General features: G+C 44.4%; 1 protein-coding gene and 1 long non-coding RNA gene across 2 annotated transcripts in view; one reads left to right on the forward strand and one right to left on the reverse strand.

The window, feature by feature from the left end:
• Window positions 1-1,414: 1,414 nt before the first annotated feature.
• On the reverse strand, window positions 1,415-2,316 carry LOC113839800 (uncharacterized). Its single transcript, XR_003492400.3, has 2 exons — window positions 1,634-2,316; window positions 1,415-1,509 (listed from the first exon to the last, which is right to left on the reverse strand). It is a non-coding gene; the product is annotated as an uncharacterized lncRNA (long non-coding RNA).
• A 174-nt stretch (window positions 2,317-2,490) lies between these two features.
• AGO3 (argonaute RISC catalytic component 3) overlaps window positions 2,491-26,768 on the forward strand; it is a 38,335-nt gene continuing 14,057 nt past the window's right edge. The window contains exons 1-16 of the mRNA XM_027444011.3: window positions 2,491-2,693; window positions 9,109-9,280; window positions 13,620-13,740; window positions 14,677-14,885; window positions 15,991-16,127; window positions 18,511-18,645; window positions 20,842-20,929; window positions 21,070-21,217; window positions 21,515-21,634; window positions 22,036-22,158; window positions 22,377-22,510; window positions 22,923-23,107; window positions 23,383-23,542; window positions 24,725-24,815; window positions 25,640-25,834; window positions 26,180-26,314. Of these exons, the coding sequence (XP_027299812.1) occupies window positions 2,675-2,693; window positions 9,109-9,280; window positions 13,620-13,740; window positions 14,677-14,885; window positions 15,991-16,127; window positions 18,511-18,645; window positions 20,842-20,929; window positions 21,070-21,217; window positions 21,515-21,634; window positions 22,036-22,158; window positions 22,377-22,510; window positions 22,923-23,107; window positions 23,383-23,542; window positions 24,725-24,815; window positions 25,640-25,834; window positions 26,180-26,314 (2,172 nt within the window). The 5' untranslated portion in view covers window positions 2,491-2,674. The remainder of the gene's footprint in view (window positions 2,694-9,108; window positions 9,281-13,619; window positions 13,741-14,676; window positions 14,886-15,990; window positions 16,128-18,510; window positions 18,646-20,841; window positions 20,930-21,069; window positions 21,218-21,514; window positions 21,635-22,035; window positions 22,159-22,376; window positions 22,511-22,922; window positions 23,108-23,382; window positions 23,543-24,724; window positions 24,816-25,639; window positions 25,835-26,179; window positions 26,315-26,768) is intronic.

Raw genomic sequence — 26,768 nt, forward strand, 5'->3', positions numbered from 1 at the left:
ACTTGTGAGATTGTTTCAGCCTTTTCTGTTTAAGTGAGTTGTGGCCAGACGTTTCCAATGGCCGTCTGCTGTGAATCTGCACGGCTTGTTGCCCACTGGCTCTCAGATGCTTTAAGGACGAATTTCAGACTCCGTTTGGATTGAGGTTAAGCTTTGATCTCCGTGTTTCTCTACCTTGTAATACTTTACATTTCCCAGCTTCAGAGTTCTTTGCAGACTCCACGGTCCTCTGCAAACCCACAACAGTAGCTCAGGTGTCTGTCCTGGGGTACAAAACTGGAGGCTGCCGGCCATCCACTGAATTCTGTGGATTAGTTTGGGCTCTACCTTACAAGCACGTATTGACGTACCTTTAGAGACTGAATTATTTAGCAGTTGAGCTGTAAGTGTGGATTTTTGAATAATGCTAAGTGATTTTAAGGAGGGAGTTGCTAATGGCATGCAGATACTCAGCTAATTTACTTAAACTGTTAGCATGCAGAACACCGAACTGAGCATCTCTATAGATTCGGCACACCTTCTGCTGCTTTTAATGTTATATCACTAAAAAAAAAAAATGTATCAGAAAAATCTTCTTTTGCAGCTTCAGGGGGACCGTATGTGAGAAAGAGAGGTGTAACAGAAAATTGTGCCTTGTGAGGCTGGGTCTAAAGTCCTGGAAAATGGATCGGGCTCCTTGGTTTCAAATGTTAGGTTGGCATCTGAGCCCCAGCCCTCGGTTCTGGTTACAGTGGCCTAAGCTGCAGCATCAGAAGTGCTCGCACGGCTCTGAGGTGCCCACGTTCTGTGGAGATGTCTGCCTTGGGTATATCTGCTTGATCTTGGTGATCGCGTTTCCTCTTCCCTCTCAGGAATACAATTAAGGAAATATTCTAGTAGCTTACTTTTAATTTCCAGGTTTTTTAGAATCTTTACAACGTAACTTCTCTGATAACTAAATTTACGCTTTTAAGACTAATTTAGATAGCAGTCCCTGGAACAGCAGTTCTTAATAATGTATGTGAAGCCCGGATCTTGAATCTCAAGCTTCTGCTCTGCTGCTCCAACGGTGCAGCTTCCCTGCTGCTACCTCCGCAGCTGCGTAGCTGGAAAATGCCCCTCACCAGCAGGAAAGCTGACATCCTTCCTCCAGAATAAGCTGCAGGTTCAAAGATGCTTGGATAGCTTCACTGCACTCCTCTTATTCGTGTATGATTCTTATCAAAGAAGCGTTTTGGGGAAGAGAAAATAGAGATGAGGGTGCCACGGCCTGACCCCACGCTGGAACTGGTACGTCTGAGTCACTTTGCCACACGCACACAATTGTTTTGCTTGTTTCACCCTCTGCATTTCTTCTGGTGACAGTTTGTGTAGCAAATCTACAACAAAGCGGTACTAAACATTGTTAAAAACACTGCCAAAAATCAAGGAGAGGGCAGACGTACGCTCTGAATTCATGCAGATCTAGTGAATCAGAGCCTTTATTCTCCTCAACCCGAGCTACTTAGAGTCTGGTCGCTCCTCTGCAAACTGGAAAAACAAACACAAGGCTGGTGTCAATCCTTTGGTTGTTACGGGGATGCCGAGGGGTAACGTGTGTTTATCAGGTGTTAGTTTTTAGACAGTTGACTGTGTGTTTGTAAGACATCTTTACCTGTCACTCCCTGAGAAAGGAGGCTGCGTGAAAGGCTCCTGGGATGGCTGCAGATGCCTTTAACCGTGTCTACGGAGCAGTTTTGTGCCTTGTCCTCTGTGTTTGGGCACTGGAGACCCCACAGCTCCTCTCAGGGCAACCTTCCCCAGCGCTGTCACCATAATTGTAACAAACTCCCTCAGATGCTGACGAAACCTCCTGAGGTTTGCTTTATGCCCCTTACCCCTTGCCCACCACTGGGAACCTCTCCAAAAACGTCGAAATTATTGGCCGCATGGTCTCTGCACAGTCCCCGCAGGTACATATAAGCTGTGGGGGACCGAGGTTTGTAGGGTGGGGGTTTGTAGGGTGCGGGTTTGTGGGATGGAGGTTTATAGGATGTAGGTTTGTAGGATGGGGGCTGGTGGCACCCCCCTCCCTGTCCCCTCCATGCCCAAAGGAACCGTGGCTGCACCCCCTGAGGCACTGGAACCCCTCGAGCGGCTACCGGGGGGCTCGCAGGGAGCAGAAGGGACAACGAGGGGACAAACGGAGCCGCCTGAGGGGACAACGAGCGGGACGGAGCCACCTCAGGGCCACCTCAGGGCCCCCCCCGCCGTTGCCTAGCAACCGCCCCCTCCTCCCCACTTCCGCGTTCCCCCCCCCCCCGCGCCAGGAAGGAGCCGAGCGCTGGGGGCGGGACTTCCGGCGGCGGGGGCCGAGCGGAGCCGAACGGAGCCGAACGGCGGCGGCGGCCCCAGCGCCAGGCGCGAGCCCGGGGGGGGGGGGGGCTGCGGGGGCGGCCACGCAACTTCCGGCGGGGCGGGGCCGGGGCCGGGCCGGGAGGGGCGGGGGGGGGCCGGGCCGCGGCCTGCGGCCTCCGCCGAGCGGGTGGGCCTCGGCCGGGAGGGGACGGCACGGGACGGGAGGCCGGGCCTCCACCGCCGCCACCACCGCCGCCGGGTCACCGCCGTTACCGCTGTTACCGTCGCCGCCGCCGCCCAGCATCGCCCCGGGGCCTCCCCAGCCCGCAGCCCCCAGCGGCTGCGCCCAGCTCCATGCATGGAAATCGGCAGCGCAGGTGAGGGGCACCGGGCCCTGAGGGGGGGGGGACCGGGCCCGGTAGGGGGGTACCGGGCTCGGTGTGGGGGTAATAGGGACCCCCCTCAGTAGCTTCACGGTGGTTTCGGGGTACCCGGGGGGGCCTTGAGGGCGTACCGGGTCCTGAAGGGGGTACCGGGCCCCGTGGGGGGGAGCTGGGCCCGGTGGGGGGGTACCGGGCCCGGTGTGGTGGGCATTGAGGACCCCCTCCCGGTCCCCCCCCCGGTGTTTTTGGGGCGTTTCGTAACGGGCCAGCCCCGCGGCAGTGCGGCCGCCTTGCATAACGCCGTGCTGTGCCGGGAGCTGGGTTCGGGTGGCACCGAGGAATGGGAGGGGTGGGGGGGGGTCACCGGGCACACCGAGCTGAGGCCGTTCCCGGTGGCTGCACCCCCAAAATCCTGAGGGTCCCCGCACCGGGAGGCTCCCCGCACGGAGCTGTGGTGCTTCGGGACGTGAGGGTGGATCCCGGAGCTCGCCCTCAGCCACCGGGCCTTCTGCCACGGAAAGCCCCCCCAATGGAGCATCCCCAAAATGCTCTAAACACACCCAAAACACCTGCTGCCAGCGCCTCAACCGGCTCCGAAACGTGCTTGGAGGATTTCTGCCTCGCGTTACCGGCAGCCTCCAGCTCCCCGAGCCCGGGGCTGGGCTGGCAAAGGGCACGGCAGCAGCTGCATGGGGCTGAAGCTGCCTGAGCAGGACCCGTGTGTTCATCCCTTCGGCGTGGGGAGCTTTGGCGTTTAGGCAGAGGTTGGGATTGAGGATGGATTTGGCCCCAAAAAGCTTAAAATCTAAACTGCTCCTCGCTTAACGAGCTCGCGTGAATGGATTGGAACTGCTTGAGGAAGGAGCGGGGTGTTGGCAGAATTCAGGTGCTGTGCTAATTATCTGTGTGCGTTAAGCAAGCTTTAATGATAACCGGGTATCATTCGACTCATCTCAAGATAGGGATTTGCCAGAGTACAGCACAAATGTCTCAGTTTTTTCTTTCCGATGACTTTTCCTGCTGGAAGGCTGCAACGTGCTGGGTTTTAGCAAGGTGCTACAACCATGAGGCAGCTCCTCCTGGTGAGCCTGGTCTGCTGGGTGTTGTGCTCAGCACGAGGGACGTTTCTCTCCGTGTCTGCCCCATAATGAGGGAAAGGTTTTGTGCTTCGTTAAGGTCTGAGGGAACCTCCTGGCCGCCAGACCCCAGAGGACATAAACCGTGCGTGACTGAGCACAGAGGGGTTAAAGTTCCCTCTCCTAGGGGAGGAGGGCACTGAAATGTTGTGTCCTTCTCCTCCCTGTGTGGAGGGGAAATAAGACACGAAGGGGGAAAACACAGGGCTGTGAGTATTCCTGGAGTAAGGGTGGTGTAAGATAAGCGGGGCTGTGGGCAGCTTCCTGTCTGTGTGATGAGCATAGCCTCGGAAATCTGGAAAGTGTCGCCTCTTCCAGACTAAATAATGCTTAAAAGTGGCTTACAGCAGGGGCAGGCTGCGGCTGCAGCTGCTCGGGGTGCCATTTGTGGTGAAATCAAGTAAACGGTGGAGTAGCAGCAATAAACTTGGCTGTGGAGAGGTGAAGGGAAGTGAAAAGAGCTCTAAGAGAGAGCTGGATTCGGCGTCGGGCGTCGCGTCGCGCTTCCAGCAGAGGAGCGTTGTGAACCTCCCCAAGGCAGCTGCGTGCATTGCACCCCTGCTGCCATGGCATCGCCAGCACCCTGTGGCATAACGAGCCCGAGGACTCGAGCCCTGCCTCCCTCCCCGCTCACACTTTGTTGCTCCTTCCTCCAAAATTCAAAGCTTTTGTGTTAAATCTGCCGGTTTCTGACTCCGCTCCGTTTCCAGTGAAGCCCTGTGGACGTCTCCCATCGCCTGGTGGCTTTCCTCTCCCAACTTTGGGCAGTCCCAGCTCTGAGAACTGGGTGTTTTCTCGCTGCGTGAAGCCTGGCGACTTGGGAGGACCGTGAAAAGCTGCATGCTTGTGGGTGGAGTAGAGGAGAGCAGGGGAATGAATCATAAGTGCCTTGCAAAGTTACTCTTCCTCGGAGCAGAGCGCGTGCGATGGGAGTTACAGAGGAGCCTCGCCTCTGAGGAATTGCAGGGGAAGCTGTTGGAATCAGAGCATGAGCTCCACAAATCTTTTTCCTCCGTGGTTTAAGTGTCAGGGCACTTCTTGAGCTCATTTCCCAGATAAATTAAAAAACCAACAGGACTTTAAGGCCTGGGAGCTTCTCAACACCTCGCTTCAACGCGTGCCGGAGGTGCTGCGAGGCAGCGGGGTGGCTTGCCGGGTGATCAGAGATCTCGAGAACTTTTTCTTTCCTTTTCCTTTTACATTAGAAAGGGTTGTATAACCCAACTGTCACGGGAAGCATTCACCTCTTAATTAAAGGGTTATTCCTGGAGACAAACCGGCTTGGTTCTTAGTGTTCTTCAGGCACAGCTTCTCCTTCCTTTGTACCGTTTTTCTGCAGACGGTGAGGTTAGTCAGTCATTTCTTGCTTTTCATTCTGCTCGCATGCGAAACTTCGAAGGGATGTTGAGTAATTTTAGCCTTAACGTTTCAAGGAGTTTTGCTCGGGGACTGTAAAAATGTATTTTTATTTTCTGGTAGCATGGTTCAAAATCTGGCGCTGTCCCGCGTGCCTCAGCTCTGCCGCGCTGCTCTCCGGTATTATTTGGGCAGAAAACTGGGGAAAGGGAACTGCAGGCGGCTCAAATGTGAGCCCGAGGTGGTGGGCAGCGTGTTTCTCCTGCTCAGTAATAGCAATTTTGAAGTTAGGGACTGTAATAATCAAACCAATAAATAGGAAAATGGGAAGACAAAACCCCAGCGCCTTCGGGATGCGGTGGCACCGCGCTGGCGGGGTCCTGGCACTCTCCCTCCTCCTCCAGCCCATGGCTGCGACCACGCAGCACAGATGAGCAGCTTCTTGGAGCTAGACGCTCTCTTCCCTTAGATTTATTTTTTTTTAGCAGGAGTTTCTAAGCGTTTGTTATCTCGTAAATGCTTCCAGGACGCTTCGCTGTGCCTCCTGTACCTGTGCTGTGGTGGAACAGGTCGGCGCGCGTGGCTATCGCTGCGAGTGGCGTCAAAACGTTGGCTTTTGATGGGTTTTAACACGCCTTATTATCTGAGGCTGGTAAAAGGAAAAAGAGGAGCCTAAATTGCGAGCAGGAATGCTTAGAAAACGCGGATTGCATTACTCATAAATAATGGAATGCCACCCAGAGAGGTTGCTGCTGCAGAAATACGGCAATTCAGGATTTCTGGCGTAAGGAAGGAGCCCGGTTATTGAAACCAACATCTCAATGTAATCTTCCCTATCTACTTTTTTAATTTAGAATTAACTCGTTCCTCGTTGATGCTCCATAGCTTGGGCCTCTGAGGCCATGAGGAAGCTGGGGGCCCTCCGAAAGGGAGCTTTTTTTTTTTTTTCCTCCCCTCTCTTTAGAGAGCTTTCTGCAGCGTGCAGGCTCCAGCCAGGGGATGAGGTCTGTGAGACAAGTCTGCCTTGTGTTCCTGAGCTGGAGTTTCAATCATCTGCTCCCCGTTAAATCCCCTGTCGTGGTTTGTAAGACCAGGTACTCACCCATTCAATGAAAGATTTAGAACTCATTTGTACCCAAATAAACCTATTCAGTACTCATCTGTTCATAGTTTTTAATTTCCTAATGCTGAAGCCCGCAGTAGGAGAAGGGATAGCTCCTTGCTGGAAGCTTGGTGCTGATTTCATTCCTCACAGAGAGGATCACATCGGGAGATGTGCATTTTCTCCTAGCATCCTGCTAGAAATCAAGGGTGCTTCCTGCCCTAACACCACCTCGCCTTCCAAAAGCTTTGGTTTTCCCCAAAACAATTTTATTGAAAGAGTTTGGAGGTTTCAGTGCCTGCGCTTTCAGTTCAGGTGTTATTGTGCCTGGGTCCCTGTCTGGTCACTGGATTCAGACTGTGTTTTGGGTGCGAGCCAGACAGGATCTGAGCTGTGCAAGCACCGTCGGGTTTGGGTCTTTGTAGTAAATCTGTATTTCTACAGAAGAGACTGTCGTGATTCAGATCCTGCCTGAGCCATCGGGGCACTTCCACGTTGGTCTGGCACGTGGTCTGATCTCAGAGGGAGTTTCCAAGCTGTAGATCCAAATCCCAACAGCCACAAACTTCAGAGGTTTCAGCTGGAGTCAGCGCTTCCGAGGTGCCGGCACCTCCACCTGGACCCAGTTTGTGTCCAAGCCAGGAGCCCTGGTCTAAAGGCTTCAGCCCTCTGAGCAATGGTATCGGTGTGAGTTGTTTTCCTCGGTGTTTCATGAATAATACCTGCTCCGTTTTAGCCATTTTTTGCTTTTTGATGAATTAATATTGGTGGGGGATGGATCCCGGCAGGCTCTTCCAGCATTGAGGATGCTCATGAGCATTTGTCTTTCCCAAGGGAGCCCTCGCACCACACAGAATTGACAGCAAAATCAGACAAATGTCTCAAAACAATTCACGAATGGTGCGTAGACCCACACCATTTATTTATCACCCCCTTGATTCGATTCCCCTGGGCCACAACCCGGCCCTGGCCACTTCCAGGCGCGTTGTGCCTGATGTTGGTAACCAAATACTGCTCCCTTCTTCCAGGGTTGTGCTCCTGTGCAGTTGAACACTCAGATTTTGTTCGCGTGAGCAATGGGTGAACAGCAAGGTAGCATGCCCTGCCCCTGCAGCACCTCCAGGAGATGGGGCAGCCAGGATGAGGGCACCCTTTTTAACCTTATCTATATTTCAGCAGTTGTCCTCGCATTTCCTACAGTTATAAACCACGGCGTGCGTGATCTCGTAGTAATAAAACCAGAGATGGAGCCGTTTGTGTCACTCTGATGTCTCGTAGTAACTCTTCACATGTGCTCGTATCCCAAAAACATTCCGGGAGTAGATTGTGGCGCTGCCTCTACTCGTGTCCTCGTACCAAAACGAAGGAAAAGTTTAAGAGAGCAGATGCCTGGAACAAGTTTGGCATAAGCATGGAGTGTGAGGGTGTTTTAAGCGATGCCTCTTGTTTTGTGTTTTTGTTTCAGCTTAGGGCTCGACGCCAACCCGCCCAGAATTTTTGGGTAGGTTTCTGGGTAGAGCCAGACAAATGTTACGGGGGAACTCGGCTTTGATGCTCACCTCTTCTCGGTACGCAGCCTCAAGATAGCGCAGCTTTTTCCAGGAATGGGGGGAGATTAATCAAAAGACAAATAAGATGTTTTTACCAGCGCTTGACATTTCAACTCTTCTATGAAAACGAGTGGGCAGGAATTGCTGCCTGCGTCACTGAGTGGGAGTGGAGGGGAGAACTTTTGACTGATTTGGTCGAATGCTCAGTAAATCATGACATTTGTGTGATGAGTAATTTGAAAACTCGAAGCTACTTGGACTACAAAGCGTGTTGTTTTTGTTGTTTCCTGAATGGAAAGAGGTATTTTGAAGGGGCGATACCGGCAGAGATTGCTGAATGCAGACCGTGTTTACTACTGCTCTGGGTTGTGTAAGCTGTGAGTAACCAGGATCTGGAGCTGAGGATTCCTGTCGAAATAGCACAAAATAAATGGAACGGGTAACGGGTGAGATGTAACACGTTACCAGCTAGGTGCCTGTAGATAACTCTTGAAATGCACCTCGCTTAATCCGCATTTTGATGGTTTCTCTGAGCAGCCGGGGGTGTTCGTTTCTGAAGCCTAATTGAGGAAGGGTTTTACGGTTCTAGCGTCTTAATCAGAATCTTTCCCCTTCTGGCTGATCATATTTATCAGTGGGGTTGCACAGGAGGTATTGGTTTTGTTCTTCGTCCGTTTTCAGCCAGCACAGTCCAAGAATAACATCTCCTCAAGCTATGCTCACAATGAAAGCAAAAGTTTGTCACAAGCAGCACAGGTTCAGAGCTGCAGCTTTGCCGCTACTCTGGTGTTCAGAAAAGGCACCTGAAAACCGGTGGTTTAATGCCAGGCTGACTTTCCCCAATAATAGCGTTATGAGGAAAAGCACACTTTTTTGTCGGTTTAGGACGTTTCCTGATCTTACTCATGCTAATCTCATCAGCTAAAACTGATCAGTAAGAAAGCAATCCAGTGGTGAGTGGAGGGGAGGGAGGGAAACAGGGCACGCATTAGCTTGGAACTTGGTGTTCGTGTGCTGTCTGATAAAGCTCATCTCCCCTTCTTCAAACGTGCCAGCCCTGATGCCTGCCTGGCCTTGTGTGAGTTGGTTCAGGGAATTAAAACTGAAAAAGAAAGTTTGTTAGTAAGTCTCGATGAGAGACCAGTACCTGCCAATGCAGGAAGCCTTCTGTGTCTTTAAACCACTAAAATGTGAGCAGGTGGTACCTCTGCAACACAGCTTTTTCTCGTGCCTGTCTCCTCATCTGTCGTTTTTCTCTTTTGCAGGACCCGTCGGGGCACAGCCCCTGCTCATGGTGCCCAGACGTCCTGGCTATGGCACCATGGGCAAACCCATTAAACTGCTGGCCAACTGCTTCCAAGTTGAAATCCCAAAGATTGATGTCTACCTCTATGAGGTGGACATCAAACCAGATAAGTGTCCTCGGAGGGTGAACAGGTAAGAAGGTGAAATTTGTCTCCTAAATTATTCTTGCGCTGATGTTTTTAAGCAGAGGGACCTACTGGAGTAAATGCTCAGACTTTTTAAACTACACAGACTGCATCCATAGCAGGTGAGAGTTGTTGTGTTCTGCTAGGCTATGTGCAAGTTCCCACAGCTCTCTGTGAGGTGGGTGCAGAACCTGCTCCAAGTTCTTCCAGTTGGGCTGTGTGCTATAAAGTGGGCCTGCAGGTAGTGGGCACGGTACTTTGTGACTGGTTTGATGCCAACCTCTATTCCTCAGGGCATCAGAAATACGGTGTAACTATAGGTCATGGCTCTTTTTAGTAGAAACACTGGCTCCTAAATCATTTCCAGTAGCAGGTATCTGCTCCTGTGGGCATTTTTGTCCTCGGTTGATACAGAGATGCACTGCAGCACTGGTTAATCCCCAAGCTTAATTTGTATGGGATAGGAAGCCAGTGTCTGAAAGCCACCTCTGTAGGTGTGGGAGGAGACAGGAAAGCTTCTGTTAGGAGCAGTGGTATGAAAGTGCTGCAAACAAACTAGTTTTGCCCTTGTCATAGCTATTTCATGGAACCAGCATTGTGTTTTTGAAATGATCAGGCTTGGTTTGAGCTCCACGTGTGTTCTCTCTGTTAGAGCATTTTGTCCAGGTCGTTGTACCTCATCTTGTTTTCATGGCTGCTGGGTCAATTAAGTCCCTTTCTACTCTGTGTATTGCTAGATTGCTGGTTAGATGGGAGAACGTTTCCATGCTCTGATCCCCACTCATTTGGTGATCCAACAAATTGCCCATTTTAGGTTCTTGATTCTTCAGCCTTATCAGATTGCTTGTATAGCTTTTTATACGTGGTCTTGGTATATTTTGTCCTAAACTTTATAAACTTTGATAGCCAAAGAAGCCCCTTTGGAAAGGGCTTTAAATTGAAAGTCTGATATTGTAGCTATATTTTTTTTTAAAGATCACTACCCTTTGTATCTCCTGTATTTCTCCTCTACATTGAATAATGTTTTAGGAGGAGTTACTTCTTAGTCTCTTGTGAAATCCATTTCATCAGTTAGAAAGTTTAGCACAGCTGAAAAGCAATCTTCTTTCATCTGTGAAACCCTGGATTTTGCCTTTTAACAACAATCTGTAGTTAGTGCCTGATTCTGGCTAGTGATTTTTCCCCCTGCTAGTTGAAAACTGCAGTTATGAAGGCTATGTAAATGCCTACATTGAATAAGAATTAAAAGAAAACTAATAAATTGCTAAAATTGGGGTATAATAGTCCTGTGTGAATTAATATTTAATATAATCTCACTGTTATGAAAAGTTTCTGTATTGTTGAATGAAGGGTGCTTGTGAAACCATGGGCACAGGAATACAAAGAGAATATAAACTGCTCTAAACTGACTGGTTTGCATGACTTTCAGATAAATGCCATTTCATTTAAATCTATTGACTAAAAAGTCTTTTTTTGCATGGAAATGTGGGATTAAAATAGACTAAAGGAAGCTTTAAATCAAAGCTATCGGAACTCTGATCACTCATGCAGTTGAGGTCTCTGATTCTCTGTGTAGTAAGTTTTTTTTCATTAAAAGTGGGGAAAAAAACTACAGATGTCTGAAAATAGTGAATTTGAAAGAAGTTGTTTTAAGATAGCAACTGGGCTTGATTTTTTATTTTTAAAAAATTAAATATTTCCCTTTCATGGTCCTGCTTGGAGGGTAATTTCAAGCTTGCCTCCAGAATTAAATCTGTTTATCAAAGCTTGTTGTAGTTGGTTATGCTCTAGATAAATGCTGTGCCTTATGAAATTTTCAGCTTTTGTGGAGAGAGGCAAAAGTATTTATTTTGTAAAGTAGTTCAGTGTGAAATTGTAGATATTTTTGCATACTAACAATGATTTCCTGAAGGCTTTTTATAGCTGATACACCTTTGCATACCCTTGGTCTCACATTATCTGCCTACGTTGCTCCTGACTTTTGTAGGCTAGCGAGTGTTTGTTGTTTCTCAGAAGTGCTGTTTACAGGTTGGAAATGATTCTCAGTGCTTTTTGAATCAGGTTCTCGTTCATAAATTTAATTTGTTGAAGTATAGGTGTAGCTCAGATGCATGTATAACTTTGTCCCATCAACTTTCTATTCTATTTCTTTCTATTTCTAATCTGCCTTGCTGTTCCTTATTCCTGTTACCAACTGGCAAAGCAGTTTTCTGGCTTTTCTCAAGGTTAGCTAAGAAGGCCAACTGAACACAGGCAACCTAACAAATTGATTTAATAGTCACGTTTACAAATGACAGACTCAATTTGTCTTAATGTGATAGCAAACTGACTCCTAATATAATCTGTAGTTTAAAATCTGAAAGCTGAGGGTAAGTTTTCCATGCATATTGTTTTATTTTTTTCCCCAAACTAGGGAACCATAAAATGGGTTAGTTAAAACTATTCCTACTTTACCAGCTTTAATGCAAGTAACAATGTAGGAGATGTTAGTTAAGAGCTGCAAGAGCTTAAATAAATGAGCCCAGTAAAAGAACATGGTATGTGCAGAGTAAGTGCCTCTGAGAGAGCTGTGGGTTATGCAGAGAAGAATGGCTTTTGTTAGTTTAAATTGAAATCAGCGTGCTGGACTATACATCCTTTGAAGAAATTTCTTAGAAATACATTTTTCCCTTTCTCTCCATGCTGTGACAATTACTGCTGAGAAGTCAGTGGGTTTCCATAGGCTCAGCTCCTGAAATAGTTTCTGACTGATGTCTTGGCTGCTTGGATTGGGAATAAATAAGGTTTTTAAGTCTAATTTTTGAAGGTTTTGCTGAACGGCTGCTGCTTTTAAAAGTCACCTGCACCTTTGCTAGCTTTAACTTGTGTGGAGGCTTTAAAAACTCGAGTTTCTCTCGTTTCCTTTTCCCTTTCCTTGGCAGTGATGTTCTTCACCACTGTTTCCGCTGTGTCGTAAAGTGGAAAGCGGAAGGCAGCAACGCCTTGCCTTGAAGCTGTCAGACTGTGCGAGAGCAGGAGATGGCTCTGGCATGAGTTTTGGTTCCCAGAGCCTCTTCCCTGTCCGTTCTGCTCTGTTCCTGGTCCCTAATGTGCATCCATCTGCGTTTATCATGGGTCATGCGATGGAGCTGGCACTTAGAGAGCTGCTGCTGCACACATAGCACCGGGCATAAGGGAGTGGGGTGCCAGAGCATCTGGGGATTTGGGGGGCACAAGGACCTGTGTCAGAGCACAACCGAGTACTAAGCAGACACATTAAAGCAGCTTTAGTATGCTCTGCTTTTTGCCAGTGGAAGGATTTGGATGCTGAGACTCGAGTGAGTTTCTCTTCGCCCTCTCCAAGTCCCAGCTGAGAGGTGAAAGTGCTGCTCGCACCCTGCTGGAAGAGGAAGCTGGTGTTTGGTGTCTGAGTGCTTTAGGCTAATATTGCCGGGTCAGGAAATGGGATGAGTAAGATTCTGCATTACAAACATGCTAGTTATGTGCGTGCTTAAGAAGGAAAGTGTTTAACTTCTGTGGAATAAGGGAATTATGAGACATCAATACAGTTTGCAGTGCCACTGAAACAAAGAATCCCCAAAGAGCTCAAAACGTGAAGGCAAGGTTCAGTCAGAAGTATTGCGAAAGCCTCTTTGCACCTGATGTATCTACTGCTTGTGTCGAGAAGACTTCTTTAACATGAGATGAAAACTCTGTGTTTTTTTCAAGTGTAAGGTCAGTGCTTGTGTCTCTTTACAACGGGTTCCTATTTTCTTATTGCCATCAACTCACAGTAAAGTTCGGAGAACCTAACTATGCAAATTTGATCTTTACTTGATTTTATTGTAAAATCTTAGATTGTTGATGACAAAGGTAAGACTTTCATTAGGCCACCTCATCTCTATATAAAAAGTAGGCAGGATTCAAAACTTACCGGTTGAGGAGCAGATGTGTGTTACTGGGCACAGGGTGCAAGGTATTTGTATGGCTTCCGTGGGCTGGCATTGCTCTGCGCTGGGTTTTCATAATAGCTTGTGGGTTTCTTCCGAGGGAATTGCATCCTTGCTTTGTATATAAAAGCTATGGAAAGGCCTCAGCCATTTCTGGTACTTTCTGCAGTGATTTCAGCAAAATTACTTGCTGGTACTTGAGCATTTGCACTGATTGCGATTTGATTTTGTAGCATTTTTCTGTTACCGTAGCTGCAGCGTGCAAAGCGCTTTGGGGGAATATCGGTGGGTGTTGTATAATCGCCTCGAGCGGTGTGTTTATTGAAACTGCCTCAGCAAAACACAGCGTGTGTGGGAGCCAGTTCCAGCATGAAACTTCTCTGGAAACATTTTCAATGTAAATATCAACTTTTCTAGGGAGGTGGTGGACTCAATGGTGCAGCATTTTAAAGTGACAATATTTGGGGACCGTAGACCAGTTTATGATGGGAAAAGAAGCCTTTATACAGCCAATCCGCTTCCTGTGGCCACTACTGGGGTAAGACAACTGGAAAAAAACACTGGTACTTTAACAGCTGCTTAGAAAAGCAAAAGAAACAAGCCCAACTTCTAATATTACTGAATCCAGAAAATATTATGAGGTATCTGTGTTGAAATAGTCCTTTTAATGTATTTTCTGTAAATTCTAATATATGTAAACGCATTACATACATATTACATAAATATATTACATCTATAGCATGTTGTAGTTGCATTCAGAACCTCCCCTAGAATTTAGTCATCTCTCTCTACAGCGTAATCTATTAGATTTTTACAGACTGTAATGAAGCTTACAATGAAGTACTATTAATAAATTAAACTGCAGTTTCTTAGGAATGAGGAGTTTTCTAATTCAAGATGACAGTTCCACGAACCACATCTACAGTTCCCTTTATGTTGTGCATTGAATTATGTACTTCATCAAATGTGCTATGTCCTAATTATCTCAGTTTTTGAGTATCTGGCCTATTTATGGGAAGGAGTGAGAATACCTGTCCATCAATCCAAACGAATGGAGTCTTGGTGTTGTTAAAAGCAGATCCTGAGATCTGTCCTTTTGCAGGGACAGCAAATAATGAAGCGTTTAGTTTCAGTCAAGACTTCTACATCCAAAATTTATTGTGTCTTAAGGATGTTTGGTGCATATGTAGTGTTAGTAACTGCATTTAAGCTGTCAGACATAACTTCTGGATAAATCTTGCAGTCCAGCTCTTATCTAGGTGTATTTTACTGTAGGTATCTAACAGATTAATAGGGAGTTTGGAGGCACTGATACTTATGAAGTAGATCCTCCTTTCCCAGCTTTCCAGTTCAATAAATACAAAGTAGATGTTCCTGCTCCAATACTGCCTCTGATTTCAGGTGTTAGAGGTGACAAACACATCCTAGCAAACTCAAGAATTAAACTACTTTTTTTTTCCCCTCAACCACCCAGGTGGATTTGGATGTGACATTACCGGGAGAAGGTGGAAAAGATCGTCCCTTCAAAGTGTCAATAAAGTTTGTTTCTCGGGTGAGCTGGCACTTGCTGCATGAAGTTTTGACAGGAAGAACCTTGCCTGAGCCTCTGGAACTAGACAAACCTATCAGCACTAACCCTGTTCATGCTGTCGATGTGGTGCTACGACACCTACCCTCCATGAAGTAGGTTCACTGTCTTCCTGCAGTCTGTCTTTACCTGAAGTATCCCCCTTGGGAGACCTTCATCCCTGTTTTTTCACAGGTGAAAAGAAAAAAATGATCATTCCCTCATGCAGCACACCTGATTAGTAGAAGCATGTATTTTTGTAGACGTTTAAACTCCAGAGCAGGTGATGAGTTTGTTTGGAAAGCTCAAGAAACAGGAGATGCTTATATTAGGTATTAATTGAAAGACGGAGAGTTTGCAGTATACTAGAGCACTGCTTTCACATTTTCTGTTCAAAATGAGCCAAATATTTTGTACCTGGTGACTATCTAAAAGCATGAGTCTCTAGTTCATTGATATACCCATCAATGGTGCATGGTTCTCATGCTTTAAATACATCATTGAGACTAGATCCTGTCTTAACCATGTCTGTTGTTAATATCTCAGAACCCTGAAATATTAGAGAAGGTCCTATCAATTTTTGCCTTACTTGGGCCTTGGAATTTCCTTTTTGATTGCTGGCTCTGCCTTTCACTGGTGTTTTTCATTGGGTGTCACTGACTCTTAGAAATGATCTGTGGTTTTGTGGAAGCCAGTCTTCTTCAGCTACCCAGATCCTAAGGAAATGTGAAAGACTTGTGTCCGTACTAATGCCTGTACCTTTAAAATGTAAGGAAGCATGGAGGTTTGTGAACTTTTCTAGTCAAAAAGCATTAGTTTCTCTAGTTCTTTGTTACCACTGCAGTTTTAATGCAATGAACACAGAGACGTAATAAAACGTTCACTAATAAAACCATGCAAAATGATGTTTGAAGGTCAGTCCAGTATAGACAGTGCTGTTGTACAGAATCTGTGCTGTGATGGAAGTTACGCTTAATAAAGTGGAAGATCAGAAGGGAGAAGTTGATTTGTTTGCAAAAACTAGTAGACATTTTGTCTAAATTTACAAACACTGCAATGGAAACACCAGCATTCAGAGTATTGTTTAACCTTGACACTGATCCCAGTGCACAAAATGCCAAAAAAATGATAATGCCGTGTGTTACGATCTCTTAAGACAGAGCTTTTTATCTTATATTGGGAAAGTGATAGCATAAATGTGTGGTCATCTTTTTTGGCTAGGTATACCCCTGTGGGCCGCTCCTTTTTCTCAGCTCCGGAAGGCTACGATCACCCCTTGGGTGGCGGCAGGGAGGTCTGGTTTGGATTCCATCAGTCTGTTCGGCCTGCCATGTGGAAGATGATGCTCAATATTGATGGTGAGTTGGGGTTGGAGTGGAGAATAAAGATCATCATTCTTGCCTCTAAGAATACAAATGACCTTGAAATTCAGTCTGTTTACTGTCACGTGCTTGTGTTTATGATACCTAAAACTTAGGTAGTAGATTAACTTCTGCTGCTTTCTGTAGAAGGATTTAGTAACTGGGAGCCATCTACACTAATTTCTTGCCTTTTTTGTAAAGCAGAGTTAAAATAGGTTGGGGTATTTTACTAGAGCTTGTACCAGAATAAGCAAACTTCCAAACTTTAATCTCTTTGTATGCAAGGGATTTTCATCTGAAAAACACATGAGTCTTGTGGCTAGGTTTAAAGATTGAGTGCTTGTAATATCCTTATAAAATGGAACGTAAACTGGAAAGGCAATCTGTTGCAGAAGTTGTAATGACAACAGTCCAGTGAGATTGTAATAATAAAGTGTATGCATGCATACTTTGGCTTGAAAGGCCAAGCATAGCTTGTTTTCATATTCCTGTGTTGCTGCATCCACAGTTAGACAAATTGCGTAAGAGTCTTTGTGCGGCTGTCCACAGTAGGTGGTGTTCAGTGCTTACAAGGAAACTGTAAAGTGTATCACAAATACCTATGTAAATGGAGCTAATTAAGGTGGGCTTTCTTATGCTAAATCAGGTCTGCTTTGCAACACTTTATTGAATGTACTTGAGATCGGCCAGTGTATGTGCCAGACTCCTTGTGCCTGTAGGCACTCCGAGGCTGCCTGGTGGCTAAAACCCCGATTGCAAAATGTCAGGGTTTGAGGTGCAGGTGCTGCCGAAAAGTTTCAGTAATTCACGTTCTGTTCTCACTGCCTGTTTGAAATGCTTCCTAAAACCAATGTAAATAGCCTGACTTCTTGAACTTTGTTAAACACTCCAAGTCAGGTTGTGTGTAGGGTCTGTCTTAAAGCATAATGAAAATGTCACATATTACTGAGCTTTCATAACAAAAATGTGCATGTCCACTGCTGTGGTTTGCCTGAACTGTGAATGATACTCATTTGACTTCAGATGGGTTTGCTCTTTTAAAATTACCATTCAAAGAGCAGGTATGACTTAGTTATTCTTTGAAAAAGGAATGTAAAAATATTTCCAGTCTGAGAAATATCCAATCCTAGTATCTGTGTGCAAGGTATTGAGATAACTACATGTCAAGGAGGGCAAGAGTATTAATTTGTACCAGCTTATGATGCACTGCGCCACTACCTTCTGTGAAGGGAGTTTTTCCTGTCAATGTTACATAGCATCATAGTTATTCCTGCAGTAGAACTTTTTCAATCCCTTCTGGGAGTGAGGCACTCAATAACTTTGTCTTTAAGCCACAGTTTATAGGCTGATCACCTTACGTTGTGGTTTAGGCTGGCAGGATTACCTTCAAATCCCATTGTATGTTTTTTTTTCTGTTGTTTAACTTCATGCAAGGTTCGTTGCAAAATCCGTTCCTCTCTCCCTGTATCGCTTTTGCTGCTATGGGAGACGACCGGCGCGCTGCCAGCCGCTGGGGGTGTAAGCTATTTGTGTTCATTCAGTAGTCGGCATCCGGAGGTGGTGGCCGGCGTGCGTCATGCGAAGCTGGCAGCCTGCTGCAGTGACACACGTCTGGAGAATGTTTGGTTGTATCAGCACGGAGATGTGGTGGTTTGGGTACATGACATCGGGGAAAATGAAAGTGCTTGTCTACTATTTCACGTCTCTTGTTGCTATTTAAAGTTTGAAACGTATGGATTATCTTATATCAGAGCCACAGCCTAGTGCTACCTTGCATTTCTTGCTAAAAGGTGGTGTTTCGGTTGCTTATAACTTTGCTAGGCACATTTTTTGTGGTCTTCCTTCTGTGGAATGAGTCAGCTGTCCTGCTTAAATACAGGATGTTGTCACTTAGTGTGACTGGGGCGTTAGTATGCAGGGAGGGTGGGAGATACTGGGAGATCAAGGGTTTCACTAAGCACTACACTCACATAATTCATGTACTTAAAAATTGTGCTTGTGTAGCTAGCAAATACTCAAGTAATTGAGCAGATCTCATATTGACAAAATCATGTCGCATATTGCTTGTAGCTCAATACAGAGTTGACCAAGAGTGTCTCTTTGGGACATTACAGCTCTCTAGAAATAAATGTTACCTGGGGAAAAACCCTTCCAAAACCCAGAAATGCAAAGTAGTGGTAGGATGACGATGCTGGTGACTGACGTGTCACTGTGGGTTTTGTTTGTGTGTTTAGTGCAAACCTTGCTAATCTGTTTTGAAAGGGAGTGCTGCTCAACATCTTGTTGGGGATTAATTGGAATCTTTAAAAGCTTTCATTTATCTACTGCTTGACAGCATTCTGACTTGCCTTTTTTACACGTGATATTCTGTTCCTTTTAGTTTCTGCCACTGCCTTCTACAAAGCACAACCTGTAATTCAGTTTATGTGTGAAGTTCTTGACATTCATAATATTGATGAACAACCAAGACCTCTGACTGATTCTCATCGGGTAAAATTCACCAAAGAGATAAAGGGTGAGTAGAAACATAACTGTCCTGTCCCAGGTAACTCGAGCTAATTCCAAGAATTTGCTCTAACTGGAAACCTTCTAGTTAGCATTCATCAGAAGGGCCCTGGGACTGCTAGGAGAATTGCAGTGTTTGTAGTTCTAGTCCTCAATGAGACAATGTGGCTCTGCAGAAATGAAAAATGAGAGATGTTCCCAGTGGCTTAAAGAGGGAAAGGGCAAGCGTGTTGTTTATTGCCTGGTTAGAGGTAAGTGGCTGTTGCCTGCTGGCTGGCTAACCTTTTAGAGGCAGGGGTCATCGAGGCCGTAGTGGTATTGTGCTGTAGGTCTCCCGCTGTTTAAATGCTGAGGTAAAATGAACATTGATTTCAAAGCTAACATCATTGATTCTTGGAGAGTATGCCATTGCGGTGACTACTTCTTCTAATAACTGATTGCCTTATGGAAAAATAAGTACCACTTGATAACTTGCAGCTGAAGGCCAAATTCCATTCCAGAGAATTGCATAAGCCACTGGTTAGAGCAGTTGCACTCCATACATGCTACTTTGCTTTGTGTTTTCCCATATCCTTTCATTCCAGCATAATTTGCAGAGAGAGAAGCTTTGAAAGAGTTCAGCTCTTCAAAGCTCTGCTCTGAAATGCTTGTTTTACCTGATGCAAGACTAGACTCTATTGAAATACTGGCCAGCAAATAATAAATCTGAACTACAGTCACAAACTGATGCGCTCGTGGAATAGTCATTAGCTGGGAAAAACAAAAAAGCCACCCTTAGGGAAATATTTCTAGTAGTCCTAATGTGCTTCCTTTTTACATTTGTCTGTCTTCATTCTGGAAGGCCAATAACTGGAGAATGAGAAGCTGCCTCTTCTCATGCCTCAGACACTCTGTCACCATAGTCAGAAAATATTAAAAGGTTACCTTTGCTGTCAATATTTATTTTTATTGCTGCAATATCAGGAAACTCCAGCCAAGATATGATTATGTATAGTGAAACAAACCCTGCGTTAAAGAATTTGCAGTCTCTGTGAGCAGCTCCGAGGGAGGGCAGTGTCTTCTGTGGTGTCACAGCAGATTAATGACAAAGCCCTGAATGGGTTCCAGATATTGGTGTATTCAAAGTGCTTCATGGCTCATCTTTTGTATTTTCTTTTCATGCTATATCGGGTCAATGGTAGCTTATTTTTTTTTGATGATGCCATCCTCTAAGTAATACTGATGTTAATGTTGCAATTAGTGCTGTCAGGAATCAGTGAAGCACAGTTAAAGCTTCTCTGGGATGTCTGTGTACCAAGTAAAGTGGTCATGGTATCTCCTCTCTGGGACTAAGGGGCCTGATTTGATCTGGGGTATTCAGTCTGGTCCAAAATCCACATGAGCCTTGACAAGACGAATCATCCTGCTTTCTCTAAAGCTTCTGTTAGTGGACTGTCATGGAATAATTTGGGTAGCAATGCTGTTTCCAACTGCCTTGTCTTCCGTGAGGCTAGGGAAAAGCATAACAACGTGGCCATGCTATGCAGCACCTGCGTGATAAGCTCAATACTTCAGCAGATGTTGAGTCTGCTCTGTGTGTGCTACAGGCAGTCAGTGCTTGCAGTTTATAGAAATAACTGCTGAAAATCTGATGAGGCTGCTGTTGTTGCTGTCAGTATTTACTGTGGTTAGACAGTAATGTCTGGTGAGCCTGTGGCACATAGGGTGGGTGCTTCTAGACTAGATTTTCAGCTGCTCAAAAGCTAAAGAAACTTGGTGAAAAGTAAAGAAAATTATAGGCTGATTGTGGTTGCAAGGCTAGGAAAAGTGAACATAAGGGAGAAATCTGCCTTTGCCCTTTTAATTTTATTGTAACTGCTGGTTTTAAAGGGAAATACAGCACTGAGAACGAGAACAAAAGGAAACAGTAAAAACAGCACTCTCTATCTGAGGTTAGTCATATGTCTGCTAAACGAAACTGCAGTGAGAAATTCAGATGACATTAAATGTTAAATACTTTACATTGATATGTTTTTGAGGAAAATACCTGATTAGTCAGAAATCCACTTAAAATGAAAGCAAGATGTTTAGAGCATAATAATTTTTTGTACTGTGGTGCTTGAGCTCTAACCATGACAGCTGCTGGATTCGAACATACTCATAAGAAAACTTGTGTCTCCTGTGAAAACTTTTGTATAGCTATGACTTTTTTTGTATTTCTGTGTAGGTCTAAAGGTAGAAGTGACTCATTGTGGAACGATGAGGCGGAAATACCGTGTTTGCAATGTAACAAGAAGGCCTGCAAGTCATCAAACGTAAGATGCTTTTTGTCAGAGCATAAAATGTGGAATAGCTTGGCACTGAATATGTAATGGGATTTAATATTTATTTGGGGAGTGTTGATACTTGCCAACTAAGCTCTTGGTAAGTTTGATTAAAACATATATTTCTTCAGCTTTCCTTTACAGTTAGAAAATGGACAGACTGTGGAGAGAACAGTAGCACAGTATTTCAGAGAGAAATACAACCTTCAGCTGAAATATCCTCATCTTCCCTGCCTACAAGTGGGACAGGAACAGAAACACACCTACCTGCCTTTAGAAGTAATGAATTTATTCTGATAAATTGCTCGTTATTGGTAGGCGGTATCATTTTGCAGGATGTTAAGAAGTAGTGTGCTTCGGTACAAGCCTGTTTGCATATTTACATATTCTTTATTTGCTTTTTGTTTTATTTTACCATTGAGTATATTTTAAGATGCTTTAAAGGTTAAACACCTGAATACGTGCACATTTTAGCTTAGTTCTAAACACTTTGGGGGTGTATTTTATAATGGTAGTATAGTATTATGCATGTATGGTATGTTGGAATCCGTTTCTAAATGTGGATTTTTCTTCAAGGTATGTAATATCGTGGCTGGCCAGCGGTGTATCAAGAAGCTAACAGACAATCAGACATCGACTATGATAAAGGCCACAGCAAGATCTGCTCCAGATAGGCAAGAGGAAATAAGCAGATTGGTTAGTTCTTAAATTTCAGTTTGGTGTGACCGTACTCAGTAAATGACACTGGACTAAACCACGCTAATGCCTTGACCCCAGCCTGACAATTCTTTTACTGGATCATAGCCTACTGCTTATTTGCAAAAAGTATCTTAGGTTGTGTTCTTCCAGCCACTTGTAGGTTTCCTGAGTAAATGATTGACTGCTTTCCTCAGTACAGACTAAATATTTTCACCAGAGAACTCCAACATATATCTTTATCTTTTTATATATCTGCTGCTGAATTCAGTCACTCTAAACAGTAGTGTTTTTGCTGCCTGGGAATATAAAGCTTGAATATTTTTAGTTGAACATTCTTATAAACAGTTCTGAAATGGTCTGCTTTTGAGCTGACATGTAACATGTAAAAATTCTTCTAGGTGAGAAGTGCAAATTACGATGCAGACCCATTTGTGCAAGAGTTCCAGTTCAAAGTGCGGGATGAGATGGCCCATGTGACAGGGCGTGTGCTCCCAGCTCCAATGCTGCAGTATGGAGGACGGGTGAGGATTTTGTGGTTTTAATTTTGGGTCTGTTATGGTTTTCAAAGAGTGATTTCCCATGCACATCGATGATTTTAACCAGTTCAGTTGCCTTGTGCAGTACAGGGATCAGAGTTTAAATGGCAAGCTTTGTTTTTTCTTGCCCTAAAACTGTAAATAGCATCGGTTTTCCCATTTTCATTCACTTGCATGTCAGTGTGTTTTTCCTGTTTCCACAGAATCGAACGGTGGCAACCCCAAGCCATGGAGTATGGGACATGCGAGGGAAGCAGTTCCACACTGGTGTTGAGATCAAAATGTGGGCCATAGCTTGCTTTGCAACGCAGAGACAGTGCAGAGAAGAAATACTGAAGTAAGGCATGTCATAGTTCAGGCTTTGGACAGTTCTCTTAATGAAACCATTTAGTGAAAGCATGAACTCAGCAAATCTAATAAGCATTTTACCTGGCTTTACACTCCTAAGATGTTAGGAAGAGAATTCAAGCCTCTTCTTTGCTGGAAGCTACACTGTTTCAGTCCTGTGACATTGCTGCTTTAGATTTTAGCATCTTGAATGGAATACAAGAGGCCTCTTAATATTTTTTTTCAGTTCTGGCCTATGGTATTTGAAAGCTGTATGGCCACCACATAATTGTTTTAAAAATGCTGCTTTGAAAGTTAGGTGGAGGCCGTTTCTTTGAGTAACACAGTTCTTCTGCCCCCTTATGCTTTGGTTGACACGTGTTCTTGCTGGTGCAACAATCCAGTAAACTTCTCATCTTTAGGGGTTTTACAGATCAGCTGCGCAAGATCTCCAAGGATGCCGGGATGCCGATCCAAGGCCAGCCCTGCTTCTGCAAATACGCCCAGGGTGCAGACAGCGTGGAGCCCATGTTTCGACACCTCAAGAACACCTATTCAGGGCTTCAGCTCATCATTGTCATCCTGCCAGGGAAAACACCAGTGTATGGTAAGAGAATACTTCTCTATATACCTGTTTCGTCAAGTATCATTCTTACAGATGCCCAGCATGTATTAGAAAATTCTTCAGGATCATTCTTCAGACATAAGAGGCCAGTGCTTTGTCTGAAGTTAAAATATATTGGAAGCAATTCTGAGCATGCAGCTAAATTTGAAGTTATTTTGTAGATTATCTACATTGCAATTATTCTGATGTAATCTAAGATGAAAACATACCAGTCGTTTCAAATGGACTCAATTTGCATCCTAATATTTGCTTCACAGCGGAGGTGAAGCGTGTGGGAGATACACTACTGGGAATGGCCACACAGTGTGTTCAAGTCAAAAATGTGATTAAAACATCTCCGCAGACCCTTTCAAACCTGTGCCTGAAGATTAATGTTAAATTAGGAGGAATCAACAACATCCTTGTACCTCATCAACGGTAAGAATAGTTGTGGAGATTCTTTTGGGTTTTGTTTTAACAAATGTGGTTAAGTTTGATATTTAGCACCCAAAACTTAAATGTACCCAAAATTTAGCTTGAAGTATCCTTCTGGTAGTATGTGAGAATGAGACGGAATTAAACTTTTTCTAGCATGGGCCCTGAATAGTTGTTGGCCTGTGAGCTGTCTTAAATGTTTTTCCAAATGTTTGATCAATATCAAAAATTTGAAGAGTAGCTGCAGTTCTAGAGATGAAATATTACTGATTAGAAGTTTTCTGCAGGTTTAGGCATATGCAACACATCCTGGAGAAATGTAACTCTTGGTTAGCATACCAATGTGCTGCTGGTTAGGGTAGAAGTATACTGAAGGCATCCTGCTTCTCCCACTTTATTAGGCTAAGTAATTCATCTCACACTTGTTTTTTGCATGGGTGATCTGTGCTCTGTTTGTGCTTATGTTCCATTTGCTTTGAAGCCTTCAGTAGGGTTGTATAAGTCCAAGCCATGTGTCCTCCCATCCTTCTCCTATGCTTCATTCTGAAGAAGCACAGGTCTGTCAGCCTTGAAAACAAGGAATTCTGATGGTTTCTAACCTTTACTAGAGCATATCTATTCTTCAAGAGTGGGAATGTGCATAATGCAAGCCAGAAAAACTTACCGGGTGCAAGTTTTAGGAATTTTCCTGAGACTTTCTGATACCTTGGAATCAGTCTGAACATGAAGCAATGGTGCATGGAGCATATTTTGAAGGGAGATGATCCTGCTGCCTTATATCCTGTAAGCCAGAATAATGTGTGTGCTGCTGCACCCGGCCATCTGTTGCATGGCTGATACAGCACAGAAGCTGTGCTTAGCTGGCCTCACAGCACTAGTGTAATCAACTGGTAGAATAGTAATTTCTCTAAGATGCTGTCCATAAAGGTGTAGCTTTTTGGCTTTTCTCCACTGGAATCATGCTGCAGGTACAGGCAGTTTGACTTGGAATGACCGTTACGGCATTGTAGAAGTTTACATCTCGTGCACAAAGATTTCATTGTTAGGTCTGGACAGAGTACCTGATAAGGAAGTCTCTCTGTGCAGCTTGGCTGAAACAGAAACAAAGCCCCATATTGAGCAATAACCTTGCACCAACTGTTCATCTGCAAGTGTGACTTAGCACTTTTTTTTTTTCTTTTGAAGACCTTCTGTGTTCCAGCAGCCAGTGATCTTTCTGGGAGCCGATGTCACTCACCCTCCTGCTGGAGATGGAAAGAAGCCTTCCATAGCTGCTGTAAGTTTTATTAAATCAGCATTGTTATTTCATCTTGGGTAAATGTTAGAACAGTAAAGGCATCTATGACTGTCAAATATCTTTCAGGACTTATTCCAGTTCTTTGGTACACATTTCCAATATTATTAGAAATCATTTATTTAAAAGGAAAACACTGCTTGATACTTTTTATTAGCATTTTATTTTTAAATCAAAGTAAAATAGCAGTCATATTAAATAGAATATTCTTGCAGAAATATTGCAAAGGAAATAATGCAGCTTTGAGGTGTTTGTTAATAACATCGTATTTCTGAAAGAGGAAGGGTTAATTAAGGCCTAGTTTGGCATGATTATTCTTGATGTGTCTTAACTTTTGTGTTGGTATGGTCCAGGAGACCACCAGAGTGGTGGTTGGATGCTTGTTATGTGGTCAGTCCATTGCTAATTTGTCCTCTTGGTATTTTACTTGTCATTGTTTGCAGTTAAGGAAACTGCCTCTTTGCTTTGAGTAATTAAGGCAAAGTGGAATGTTTCTCCATGTAAAAGGTGAGAAAACAACAAAGGACAAAGTCAGTTTCTTGATTATAAGAATATGCATTAGTGTGCTGTCAATAGAGGGGAAGACTCTAGGCAGATAATTTCTGCAGAGGGTGCCTGGAGGGTAAGTTACATACCTCTTGTCAAAAGGTATTAAACCTGTACCTACCACAAGTTCCAGTTAAAATGTTACTGTAGTTATTTTAAGCAAGCATCTTTTACTTGAAAATTGCTCCTTTTTTTTTTGCTATTTAATCTTTTTATAGATTTGATCTTGTAGCTTTTAGTCATGTAATGTTCCCCTGAAGGTTGTAGGTAGTATGGATGCTCATCCAAGCCGGTACTGTGCCACAGTGCGTGTTCAGCGACCCCGGCAGGAAATCATCCAAGACCTGGCCTCCATGGTTAGAGAGCTTCTCATCCAGTTCTACAAGTCAACACGGTTCAAGCCCACGCGTATCATCTTCTACAGAGATGGGGTCTCCGAAGGACAGTTTCGACAGGTTGGTTCATCTCTTGGGTTTTTGAAACACTTTATATAATTAATTCCTGTCCTCCTGTTTGAATAAGCTATACTGCTCATATTTGTACTGAAGTATCACAAAATAATTGAGCCTTTTTAGGAGAGATTTTCTTAAGTATGTTGGGTAAGAAAAGTTACAACTTCTTTCCTGTCTGGGAAGACAAACTCTTGGATCTTGGGGAAAAAAGATATTTCTTATTACTCCCTAAGATTAATTATTGTGTGGCAAAGTTGAACCTAGTGTTAAGTACAAACTATTTATTAAGCATTTTGTGTAGAATACAACGTGACAACAAACTAAACTATTCTGTTCATGTGCTTGTAGGTTTTGTATTATGAACTGCTAGCCATTAGGGAAGCTTGCATCAGTTTGGAGAAGGATTACCAGCCTGGAATAACCTATATTGTGGTGCAGAAACGACATCATACACGATTGTTCTGTGCGGACAGAACAGAAAGGGTAATCATTGTCCTATCTCAGTACAAGCTTGATGTCAAGCACGTATACTGCTATAGAAAATATCGCCATGGGCTTCTCTGCCAGACTGCTCGTGTTTGCATCCAGGGAAGATGTTGAACTGATGGGTACAAAATGTGACACCAAATTGGAAAATCACTGACTTCTTTTTTTAAAAAAAAAAAAAAAAAAGCTTTGTCACAGTGCACATTGGTACTAATTTTTAACAGTGAATAGTAACTACCTAAAGCCAAGTCTACAGCAGTCTTTAATTGAAGAAAATGCAAAATGATGGAATCCTTAACGCTTCTGTTCTGAATGAGTCAATCCTAACTTAAGCTCACAATTCAAAATATAAATGTACACACAGCTTTTTCTGGGTTTCTGGCATTGAAGATTCTGAAGTTCTGGATGCAATAATCTGTGTTGAGATGATAAAGAGCAATACAGTATCCAT

This window comes from Anas platyrhynchos, chromosome 24 (assembly GCF_047663525.1).
Source record: "Anas platyrhynchos isolate ZD024472 breed Pekin duck chromosome 24, IASCAAS_PekinDuck_T2T, whole genome shotgun sequence".
NCBI lineage: Eukaryota > Metazoa > Chordata > Aves > Anseriformes > Anatidae > Anas > Anas platyrhynchos.